General features: G+C 44.9%; 1 protein-coding gene across 2 annotated transcripts in view; it reads right to left on the reverse strand.

Moving 5' to 3' along the window:
• Nucleotides 1-2,056: 2,056 nt before the first annotated feature.
• The window catches only part of Nup93 (nucleoporin 93), a 103,099-nt gene continuing 92,807 nt past the window's right edge, over nucleotides 2,057-12,348 (reverse strand). For both annotated transcript variants that reach the window (XM_041650065.1, XM_041650066.1), the window contains 10 exons: nucleotides 11,931-12,122; nucleotides 11,200-11,326; nucleotides 11,009-11,081; nucleotides 10,714-10,758; nucleotides 9,228-9,344; nucleotides 8,289-8,407; nucleotides 7,555-7,672; nucleotides 7,107-7,190; nucleotides 2,760-2,888; nucleotides 2,057-2,326 (listed from right to left, as the gene is read on the reverse strand). In XM_041650065.1, coding sequence (XP_041505999.1) covers nucleotides 2,216-2,326; nucleotides 2,760-2,888; nucleotides 7,107-7,190; nucleotides 7,555-7,672; nucleotides 8,289-8,407; nucleotides 9,228-9,344; nucleotides 10,714-10,758; nucleotides 11,009-11,081; nucleotides 11,200-11,326; nucleotides 11,931-12,122 — 1,115 coding nt within the window. In that variant the 3' untranslated portion in view covers nucleotides 2,057-2,215. The remainder of the gene's footprint in view (nucleotides 2,327-2,759; nucleotides 2,889-7,106; nucleotides 7,191-7,554; nucleotides 7,673-8,288; nucleotides 8,408-9,227; nucleotides 9,345-10,713; nucleotides 10,759-11,008; nucleotides 11,082-11,199; nucleotides 11,327-11,930; nucleotides 12,123-12,348) is intronic.

Genomic DNA, 12,348 nt, shown 5'->3' on the forward strand with positions numbered 1-12,348 from the left:
GACACTTCTGGCCCTCTAATGGACACCCCTCTCCCCAGCTCAGAAGCCACAACCAGAAGACATGCTCAAAGAGGGGTCCTCAAATCCACTTCATTGTCCCATTGAAGTCACCTAACTACTTTGGAGGAGGAGGAAAAAAAAAATAAAACAAAGGAAAAGAACAGGGAAAATTAAATCTCCAGGCTCTGAAAAGGTACTGAGCAGTCAGCACCTCCCTGTGAGGCTCCCCAGGAGTTAGTTATGAGATACTGAAACAGCCTCTACAAAGCACCCTTGCTTTTGTTCAAGATTAGAGTTTCTGCCCTGAAAGATAAGACTCCAAGAGCCATTTTCTCCTAATTTCTCTAGGTAAACTATGAAAGCGCAGACAACGCACCAAGAAAGGGTTTATTCTCTGAACAAAAGAGTGCAGGGCTGGTTCGAGTTTAAATATCTGTCACCTGGTCATGAAGCATCAGACACGTATGACTCCCGGACACAGGGTAATGCCATGCCTTGCAAACTCAGGGTGTTAGTTCCACCCAGGCCCAGCATGCCACATGCAGTCATGGAATCACTTTACAGAGCAAGCACTGGAATTTGCTTGTAGTGGGCTTAACCCTTCTGGTACAGTTATCTCATTCTTCCACAAAGGTCTCCCCATACTAACTCCTAAGCTCCGGGCCACTGACTACGCCACTACCTGAGCTGCTGTTTTTTCTTCCTGTTGGCTTTAGGCCTCATCTGGTTTCTGACAGGGCATGTGTGCAGTCAACACCGCATAAAACAAGGACAAATTCAGTTAACTCAGATGAGGTAAAGAAGAGACAAGCAACAGAGGTCACAATCAACGCCAGTTTTCTCGAATTATGGAGAAGGAACCAATTTAAGAAATAAAGACAAGTTGTGCTATCAAAGTCTAGAGAACTCCCATCACAGCACTGTGGAAACAAACCATGTCAATTCTTGGTGTGCATGAGCAAGACGGACCTTGCTTAGCTAAACCTCCTATGGGCGGGCTTGACTTCTCAGACTTCAAAGGGAAGGTCAGTTTTGGGTCCCACCTTCAAGATGAGACCAGGGAAGGAAGACAGAATATGACCAAAAGGCCCTTTAAGCATCATGAAATCCATGCCCTTTCCCAAAGGAGAAGATGCGGGAGTGACTCTTCATTCATAAGAGATTTTCCCCTAGGAGCCCGTGGGAAAGGGTTCAAGAGTGTTCAACATCCTGAAGAGCAGACCCTGCCCAACTGGCTCGCTCAGGAGCAAATGCTCATTTTGATCTTTCTAGTTTAGGGCTCTGGTGTAGAGAGAGAAGCAGGGTCAGCAACAGATGACAACTATTGTTCAGGGACCAAATACCCAGACTGCAGATGCCAAAATGTTTCTGAATGTCAGACATGCAGAAGGAGCCCATGAGCTTGCCTTCATGAGTGCTGAAGCAGATCACCAAGTAGAACTGCCTGGCAAGGGAAAGCGGCTTAAACGTTCTCTGAGAGGGGAGTGAAGTCATCCATCAGCTCTCAGCAGAGCAGAGCAGTGGATAGGCTCCCCCAGTCTCCCCTTGAGCTGGGCACTCACATTGTTTCTATCCAGCGGTATCAAGCCCACGCTTTGAACCCTCCGGGAACTGTGGAACAGCAGACCCATCCGCTGGAATCCTGGCTGAAGAACGAGGGGTTGTCTGGGGATAGCTGACCTCAAAGGCTACTCAGCAGGACAGCAGCACAGCAGTCCACCCACAGTCTATGACCCAAGGCTGACGTCACACTCTGCTAGCCTTGGGAAATGCACTGTGACTCTGCTTCTATGGACTGTAGTATCTGAGTGAATACGACTCCAAAGGCTTTGATTCCTTGCTCACGATGAGTAATTTTTTTAATCATTTAAAGTCATATTAGCCAAATTACAGACACCTATGTTACCTCTCCTTCTCTGGGTCAAAACTATTGCCAATATTTCTCGAATAAACACACACACACACACACACACACACACACACCCCAAAACAAAACAAAACAAAAAATCCAAAATTTTAAAAGAAAAAAAGGAAAGAAAAAAATGTTTAAAAGAAATACAAATCAAAGAAATTTATTGGTACTGACAAAAATACATAATACAAAAAACAAAACACAATACAACAGAAACAAAACTGGGAAGCCCACCCCAGCTGGCCCACATGACTAATACACTGACAGTGTACAGGCAGCCCCAGACCCCATCCAACACAGCACTTAATTCATGAGGACCTCCATCTGCACCAGCCTGGCATTGGTGTCCCCAGATGTCCGGTAGGGTATCATTCCAGCAAAGGTAATCAGAGCTCTGGCTTGACTTCGGAGTTGCTGAGAGAAAAGATCAAGACAAGAAAGCTGGTTAACTGTCAATCCAGAGTGATGCACTGAGAACCACCACGGCCTCTTCTACGCTGTACACACAGTGTCAGGAATGCCTTAGCCTTCACTGTCACATTCCACAGGGTGTCAGAGCTCTCAACCAAGCAAAGGCTGCTTGCTCTGCCAGAGAGCTGTCTCAGCCCAACACACTGTAAGGAACCAATCACAAATTATCATTTTGTTTGAATTCCACCCCACTCCTCCCCCTAGTTTGAGAAAAGCAGTGATCCCACCACTTGAAGCTTTCTCCAAGAGCTTCCTGTATAAGATTTATACTAGTGCTAGATCCCAAAGGAAGAAGGGTTGGGATCATGAGGTCTAAGGGGCTGGGCAATTGCAAACCAGCAAAACGATTCTCAGCAATGTTTCTCAGGGATCTTACAGAGTCACGGTCTTCAATGACTCGCTGGGGCCTGGATGCTGACGATGGACTTGTTCCCTTGAGCCTCTTAAACTGTGTGAACAGGATGTTCATGGTGGCAAGAAGTACTTCTGAGAGGTTGTGCCTGATCTACAGAGAGAAAAACACCTGGAATAAGTGAAAGGGACCAGTCCCCAGCGGGAGCAGTAAGTGGAGGGACCATGGCCTCTGCCTGGTCATGCTATGTCCGATAGCTGCCGATGGACAACTACAGCCACCAAAAGGGAGCTAGCAGCACTGTGATATCAAGAGTGGCATCAAATTTTTGGAGTTGCTACTCACTGGCCACTGACCCTTTAAAACGCGGCTTTCTGGGCCATTCCGCCAGCGTGAACTCTGGCTATGGAGCATTTCAATGGCATTTGTGGGCCCGAGAGTTTGTGTGCCCACTCGGGGTGGGGAGGAAAAGTTGCTGAGACCATGTCCACGGCTCAGTGCTCCCCGCCTGGGCAGGCATAGGGATCAGATCTACTAGGCATGCACAAGCAGGAGAGCATGGTGAATTCCTGCCACCATACACAGAGATATTTCCAGGACACGCAGTGTGCTGCATGGTGGATTTAGCTTTTACTATTTAAAAAAAAGGTTTAAATGCTGCATGGTGCTACCCAGAGTTTAAGTGGTGAGGACTGCTCCCACCCGGCAGTCCTAGAGCTGAGGTGAACTACCTCCACCATATTTAAAGCCTGAGAGAGGCGAAGCCAGCACCCAGGGCCACTGAGACCAAGCTGCTTAGCATTTTAAGAAACACTTCTGATCAGAAGATAATTACAGATAACACAATAAGGACAGATAAATGGGTCACAGTGTTAGATAAATGTATGCAGGCTTGGGAGAGAGAAGAAAAAAAGTACATAGAGTTGGAAAAGAAGTAGTTTTTAAAAAAAGTCTTTAAAGAGACAGAGTACAGATAATCATAGATTAAAGGGAGTAAAGAAAAATGAGCCATGTAAAGATGGAAAATTCACAGACAGTCTGGATTATGTGTATATTAGTGTGTTTTCTTTGACTTTTTTGACTGTGAAGGAGCTAAGTACAGAGAGACATTTCACTGTATGGGCTGCTAAGCTAAACCAGCATGTATATTATAAAGGTATCTCGACTTCAGAATTTGGGTCTAGCCGGGCGGTGGTGGCGCACGCCTTTAATCCCAGCACTCAGGAGGCAGAGGCAGGCGGATCTCTGGGAGTTCGAGGCCAGCCTGGTCTACAAGAGCTAGTTCCGGGACAGGCACCAAAGCTACAGAGAAACCCTGTCTCGAAGAACAAAAAAAAAAAAAACAACAAAAAAAACAAAACAAAACAAAAAACCCCCAAAACAAAACAGAATTTGGGTCTAAGAACAAGTTGCTTGGGAAAAGAGGTTCTTCTTTTGTTTTCACAGAAGATGAGAACCTGAGGATTGCTTCCAGGCAAATATGGTTTCATGGACCAAGGCCTCCTGAAAGGTCGCCGTGAACACCCTCAAAAAAATTACTTCGCCCAGCTGCTGACTGAGATGAATTTAGCATGCAGGATACACCATAAAAGACCTGATTAACAGCACCCCCAATCAGCAGGAAGCAGTTTGGACAAATCTACGCCCATATTCCCAAATATTGTTTATAATTGTTTGTTTACATTTAAAGGGGGATATGCTATAGAAATGTATCATTTGCTTTGGTGTGGATCTTGGTTTACTGATACAAATTTAAGGTCAATTTTGTTGTATGTGTATTTCTGATCTTGATTAAGGTATTGTGATTGTGTAGCTCATTTAAAAATGTAATGTATAATTAACAAATATAGGTTAATAGTCATCTATAATAGTCAAGCTTGTAGTCATGTTAGATTTTCTAGATATATAGACATATATTTCAGTTAGATAGGAATTCTTCAAATTTTTCAAAGACTACAAAATATGGCATTTAAAATGTTTTAAGAACTTAGGACTTTTCATGACGGTGAGACATGTTTGCTCCTGGTAGCACCAATTACTCAAGAGGAAGATGGGCCCTGAAGAAGCTCCTTAGCCATTTGGGCAAAAAAACTGCTCTTTCCTGGGCTGCTTCACTGGACATGCAGTACCCACAGAGAAATGACTGCTGAACTTGCCTAAAAGTCCTTTGGGGTTCATAAAAGAGTCTGCGAGACATTCTGAAGGACACAGAAGTGACTAAATTGTCTTTGAAATTTCCTGCTTCATGGAGAAGTCTGCTGGATACTATGGGCCTGTAGGCTGAAGATGGATGCCCCAACGATACAGAAGAACTTTGGGTGACTGTCTAGGCAGCGAGATATCTCTGTCTAGTTTTGGAAGTTGTTTATAATGCACTTCCTGATTTCTTAGGTAATATTATATCCTTCTGGAGTCTTTGATGGAGTTGAAGAATTTATAGTTATAGTTTTCCTTCATTATGATAAAAGATAAAGTAAATAGAAATATTGTAACTGTAACTCTTGCTTGATACCTGTTATATGTAATTTTACTATATTAAAGTTAAAACCTTCCTTTTTATTTAAACAGAAAAGGCGAGGGAGGTGATGTGGGAGTCCCGTGTGTTGCCTGTATTGGTTAATGAATAAAGAAACTGCCTTGGCCTGACAGGGCAGAACTTAGGTAGGCAGAGAAGACAGAACTGAATTCTGGGAGGAAGAAAGCAGAGTCAGAGAGAAGCTATGGATCTTCTGCCTGAGACGGGGGCCAGTAAGCCACTGCCATGTGGTGATACACAGATTAATAGAAATGGGTTAAGATGTAAGAATTAGCCAATAAGAAACTACAGCTAATGGGCCAAGCAGTAATTTAATTAATACAGTTTCTGTGTGGTTATTTCGGGGCTAAGCTATCCAGGTGGCCAGGACGACAAGCGGCCCTCTTCTCCAACAGACCCTGCTCCCTTATGATACATGATACTTTAGTGGGGCAGCATGCCCAAAGCTCAGGCACCAACTCCAAGCATGGTGGCTCTGCTGGCCAGCATAACAAGATTGAAAGTATCTGTATCTCGTATTAGAGGGTAAGGGATGCAGATGGTTCCCCAGTTCCCCATAACCCCCCCCATTGCTTCAGGTCTGCCCACCTGTCTCCACTGGTCCTTCCTTGGGAAGCCTAACAGGACAGAGCTTAGTATTGACTTTAGCTCATGAAGCAACAAACCTTGTATATAGGGAGGGTAAGAAATAACAAAGGAAGGATGGCTAATAGCAGAATCCTCCCTGTGTGAGGTGAAAGATGACAGAGGACGATTTCTGAGTTTATGTGCCATGGTCCCAACAGTCGCACCTTCCTCGTGTGGAGAAGCTAGCCCAGGCAGCTGTGTCCAGAGTATAGTATCTATGTTCTAAAGAAAATTCTTACCTGAGCGTACATGGAATGATCAGGGGAAGACCATGCTATAGCCCAGCAGGGTAAATAGAACCTTGTGGGGCATGGCCTGGATGCTCAGAGATTTAAAGCTCTCTTAGTGGTTCCATACGTAGCCCAGCAGAGCACCTTGAAGTAGATGGTGACAAACTTGAAGCCGTGGAGAGGCAGTGAACCCAGGGCTTCTGGGGTGATAACAGTCCATGGTCATTTGCTTCTTTAGAAAAAATTACCTACTGTATTTACATGTGTGTGGGAATACATGCTTGTGTGTGTAGTGTGTATGTGTTAAAACTGGAGGTTAATATTAGTTTTTTTTTTCCTTTTCCCTCTGTGGCTCTTTACCTTTTGAGAAAGTATCTCTCAGGAAACCTGAACCCCAGCATTTTGGCCAGCAACCTTTGCATACTCTACTGTTAGGTAGGCACTGGTCATCCAAGCTCAGGTCCTCACACTTGTACATCAAACACTTTATCTACTGAGCCATCCGCCCCCCAGCTCCAGCCTTTTGTTTTAATGAACCTAATAACTCTGAGAGTTTTAGTTATGATAGCCAACTAGACTAGATTTTTCTAGAAAGGGTTCAATTTCAGCTCTCTGGTGTTCTATGAGTTCATACAATGTGTTCTTCGAGAAACAGGGTTTTGGTTGACCTGTCAGTCTAGATGAATTCTCTTATTGTCTATGTATGTGAGATGATATTTTAATACTGAAGTATATCCACAGGGTGCATGACATATACCCCATGACTTATACCCTATGTCCCCCACGTATGTCTCAATATATAAAGTGTAGGGCAACTGAAGAAGACATCTATCATCATCTGAGGGTCTCCACATGCACCCACACATGTGCCCATATACATGGGAACATACAAAAACACACATCACACACACAATTAAAAAAATTAAGCTTTCAGTTTTGGAAAGGAAGGAAACAATTCTGTAATGAGTAAAGACTCACTTCATCACTGAAGTTTCTGAAAGCAGCCACCCTTTCCTCTACACTTTCCTGGTTCAGAGGCACCAGCTTCAAGCGGTCAATGATCTGTTTAAAAGAAAACATCACCAAGCCCATATGACACGGCATCAAAGTCATATCATTCCCCAAAGGTAACAGTCAGCTGGTGCAAAAACGGCTTTTAAAGGAAAATGCACTCTTCATGTACAGAAAAGTTTTGACCCTAACTTACTAACTGGATTTCTGTTGTCATTTCCAGACCCAATTCTAAAATTCGGAAACCCCCACTTCTTTCAGAAGCCCGTGTCTAGATTAGACGGGATAGGAAAGAAGCAAAGCGAGTGGGGCAGCGGGGCACAGCATCTTCATATCCTGGGCTCACACTTGTCCTCTGCACGGGACAGGCACGGTGGTGATACCCTGCACTTCAAAGCTCCTTGCAGAAACTCACGTCAAAAGCTCTGTCAACATGACCACTGTGATACTCGTCAAAAAACGTTATCAAGTCCAAGAGGAGGTAGAATGTAGAGTCCACAAACTTATTTGCACTTATTCCCTGAGCCCTGTACCTGAAAGACAAGAAAGAGGGGTACTGAGGGAAGCAATGGTGGAGCATGGATGGCCACAGAACCCTAACCTCGGGACAGCATTTCAAACGCATCAACCTCCCAAGCTCTCTGGATGACGGGCACTAGGGAAAGGTGAACAGTGTTCACTTCTGACGTTGTAAAGGGCTGAGTAATGTAGATTTGGCAATACTCTAACTCACATTCTGAGTGAAGCATGCTTCTCTAGTGTATACCAGTAACTCTGCAGCCAAGTCTTTAGGAAGGAGATGAGGACTCCATGTGTTAAAACCCCGAAGACCAATGCTGGGGATTACTGCCTAAGTGGAGAGGCCTCACTTGCCAAAGGTTTGTGTATGTGTGTGTTGCTGCAGGAAAGCATCTCAAATCAAGTCTCCTCTGGAGTTAAGCTGGTTACAGTCTGAGAACTCAGTGATTTTACTGGGGAGGAAGGTGGATTCTCCAACAGTGCTCACAAAACCCCTAAGATCACGGGGTGTTCTAGAAGAAGGTGCATTAGATTAACCTCTGTGAAGCTGTCTGCCAGTACCTAGTGAAGCTGAACATGCAGCAGCATGGCATAGTGACCTGTGACCAGGCCCACTGGCCCTGGCCTTACCTCTCGGCAATGGAGAGGGCCATGTTCTTCAGTCTTTCCTTGTTGGACTGTGGGGCACTGATCTGTGGGACCACAGGGCTCAGGAGTTTGTTCATCAGCTCCAACACCTTGTCAGCGTTCTGTTCGAGTTTTTAAGATTAAGAAAACAATCAACAAAAGAACAAATTAAATAAGCAAAATAAAAACAGCAACTTTCTGGGGTGATGAACGGAATTCTGTGTACTGAGACTGGAGACAGCCCAGGACAGTCTGTCTAATGGACTACCACCTGCATATTCTCCTATGCTCTAATTATACCCCAATCACAGCATTTTTAAATTTAGAAAAATCTTCCTTTACTTAAAGAAGATTTATTTATTTTTATGTGTGTGTGTTTTGTCTACACATATGTATATGCACCATGTTGCATATATCTGTTGCCTACGGAGGCCAGAAAGGGCATCAGATTCTCTGCAACTGGTAGTTATGGATAGTTGTGAGCCACAAGTGGATTCTGGGAACCAACCTGGATTCTCAAGAAGAGTAACATGTGCATTTAACCAGTGAGTGATTGCTCCAGTCCCAGGAAACCTGCCTTTTTAGGTCACCTAAATCATCAGCAGTCATCACATATTCTTAGGGAGATGCATTAACCCAGGCTCTTGGACTATGCACTGTTGGCTACTGTAGAAGGCTACCACAGGAAACCACGGTGGCTTTGACAATGCCTGTAGGAAAGCCTTTCAGTATGCTATCTTCTTTGGTCAGAGATACCTTTGGGGCAATAAAACGTCTGTAAAAAGGGAATTTTACCCCAACTGAACCATTAACACGCTAGAAACAGTATTCCAGCAGGGACAGTAATAAACAAGATAGCGCTGAAGCTTGAGAATTAATGCTAAGAGGCCGGCGGAGCTATCAGCACAGAGAAGAGAAGAGGCATGAAAGGGGCACATTTACCTTGGCAAGATCATAAAGCTTGGCTGCTTCTTCAAATAGTCCTTTATTTTCTGCCACAGAAGCAACTTTGTTGATAATTGGCTTTGTGTCATTGGTAAACTTATCAATGACTCCAGGCTGCGGAGACAAATTATCAAAGGGGAGGAAGAGACTCATCACCCAGCTGCAACTGTGACACAGAAGCACTTGAACTGGAAGTGCTTGCCCTACTCAACACGTTTTCATCTGCCAGACAAACTCCAACCAAGACCATGGAAAGAAAGACGGGGCACATTTACTGGAAGCACTGTGGAGCTGGCTATGGCACATTTATGGCTTCTGAAAGACTTTCTAAAACGACTAAAAGTAGGTAAAATTATTAGTGATTCTTAATCAGGAAGTTATGAGAAAATTATTTTCAAGACTTTCAATTTGCTTTCTAAGATAGATACTAAAGCAGACACGAAGTGGTAGTGAGTACTTTGAAAAAAGGTCTCCATCACCATCCAACAGCAGGAGTGTGATCAGGAGAGTCTGAGGCCCTGGGACAGGGGAGGGGCTATGGACTATGCAACACCTGTGCTAATCCAGGCTAATGCTCCACTGGGGCTAGACCAAGTTGGGGTGATTTGCCCTGGATCAATAAAATATATATGTTCAGATTTCAGTTGTGTGGTATTGAAGAAAACAATTAATTAACCTGTCTTATTTCTGCTTTCATACTTGGGAAACAGAAGATAATGGTTCTCACTTTGTAGGTAATTGTTCTAATTAAGAAAGTACCCACAAAACACTTGGCACAATGCCCAAGAAGATGGACTCCCATCATCAGGACCATCAGGCCTCTCACCTGGGCTGCTAGGCCCAACCATGAAATCTTACAAAGAGAAGTGAGTACCTGCGGGGCACAAAGGGAAAGCCGGGTCATAGCAAGTCCCTGAGAACTGGTTAGGACCCTGGGAAACGGCATCTCCGGGGTGGCAGGGGTTCTGAGTACTTAGGAAGTGGTCCTGAGAGAGGGGACGGCATCTCCGGGGTGGCAGGGGTCTGAGTACTTAGGAAGTAGTCCTGAGAGAGGGGACGGCATCTCCGGGGTGGCAGGGGTCTGAGTACTTAGGAAGTGGTCCTGAGAGAGGGAACGGCATCTCCGGGGTGGCAGGGGTTCTGAGTACTTAGGAAGTGGTCCTGAGAGAGGGAACGGTATTTCTAACTCTTCCATCTGGAGACAGCATGCATAGCAATCAACTTACTTTTCTTCATGTTTTCTGAGTCAAAAATGGCAAAAATTTAGCCATCTTAGCTTTTAAAAAATGGCAGGCATGCTTTGAACATATAAAAAAGCTAATCACTAATCACAAATTTAGAAATTTTAAAGAAAAGAAAAATGTGTGTAAAGCCAAGTCCATTGGCTGGGTTGTAATTTCATCTTTCTTTGTTAGAATGACTGTGTCCAATGTGAACACTACAGTGTAACTCGTCCTCTGCAGTTAGGGGCACATTAACCCACCTTTCTACTTCCGTCGTTCTCTAGTTTCCCAAGGATCATATCAAACTGTGGAGGAAAAGATTTATTTAGCTTACTGATCAAGGAAATAAACATAACACACAATTCCTTAGGGAAAAACATGGAGGACAAGGGGCACAAACTAGACCACAGTGAGACTGGGATCAGTACTGTCACTGTTAGAAACCAAGGAAAGCTCCGCCCACCTCTAACTCTAGGCCATGCACAACATACACAAGGAGCACTGCATGAGAACACATTAAAAACTCCCGCCAGAGTGAGCAGAAAGCTGACCTACCTCTCGACTTTCTATCACAAGCTCACTCACACAGCGCAGAAACATGTTTTCTCCTTGACTGTCTTTCTCGTCCCTACAAAAGCACAGGGACAACTTGGGTGGGTTGTGGTATGCACTCAGAGTCTCTTAGAGTCATTCTCAGAATGGAGAAATAAAAGGGAGCCAAGTAAAAAGGCAAAAGCAGGTTTCACCTGAGGAAATAAAAGTACTGGAGCGCTTCCCTTGGATCCGTGGACTCAAACTTGCGGGTGTAGAGCATGAGCAGACGCACGAAGTTCAGCCGCCGCATGCAGGGAGGGTCACCAGGCTCATGGCTGACTGTGCATGAGAACAGAAGGGCTCACATTCTGACAGCTCCTCTGAGCCCCAGAACCCACGGAAGTTGGATGTGCAGGGCTAGAAGTGTGCATTTCTGTAGCCCACTCACTCCACATTCCCCAATGGGAGCTCACCACTGTCATTCACTTTCCTCTGTACAGACAGTAGAGGAAAATGTCTCCCATGATAAATGGCCAGCATGATGGCCTTTACAGGAAATGTCTTAGTACCTGCCCATCATGGTTCATATACTGACCCACTAAGGACCCACCCACTCACATCTGCCTGACTCTCCACCTGCCTCTCCCACCTGGGTAGGCTAGCTGGGGTTTCCAAAGTCTTTAAAATCAAATCCCAAGTGGGCATGATATTCGTGACTCTTGGAAGACTTTGTCTGGCACAAACCTAGTGCCTGGCATCACCCTTTAACATTCCAGGAAATGCTGAGGGGTTACAAACAAGCACTTGTAACACTAATATAAAAGCTCAATGGCTACAATGCTCTAAAATGACCGAATCCTGAGGGTTTGCCGTTCCACAGCCACTATGACCAATGGGAAGATGTGCTCTGCACACCACTACCAGCTAAGAACTAAATACTCACGGAGCTGAGCACTCTGCCCTGAGGATTTTAAAAGCAGCTTTAGCTCAAACAGCACCAGGGCCACATGGACAGCATGGCAGCGCAGCCGCTCCATACGGAAGAGAAAGGCAATGGCAGCCTCAAACTGTGCAGTCAGGAACAGAACTTGGAAGTAGAGGAAGGGCTGCTGGTTCACTGTGAAGTGGGACTCGCCTGGAGGAGAGGAGATGAAACCAACTCAGAAGGAAGCTGCCACCAGTGACGAAACCCTGGGTATCTACTGGTCTTGTTGGGTGGGAAGAAAATATCAACATGATCTTAAACTAGCTGAAGCAACTCTGGACACAGTAAACTACATGAAATATGACTGGAGCCAGGCAAGGTGGCACATGCCTCTAATATTTTAAGTCATAGCAATAGAAAGGCAGAGAGGTGAATC

This window comes from Microtus oregoni, unplaced genomic scaffold (genome assembly GCF_018167655.1).
Source record: "Microtus oregoni isolate MIOR12 unplaced genomic scaffold, Mior012 000004F_ref0000308, whole genome shotgun sequence".
In the NCBI taxonomy this organism is placed as follows: Eukaryota; Metazoa; Chordata; class Mammalia; order Rodentia; family Cricetidae; genus Microtus; species Microtus oregoni.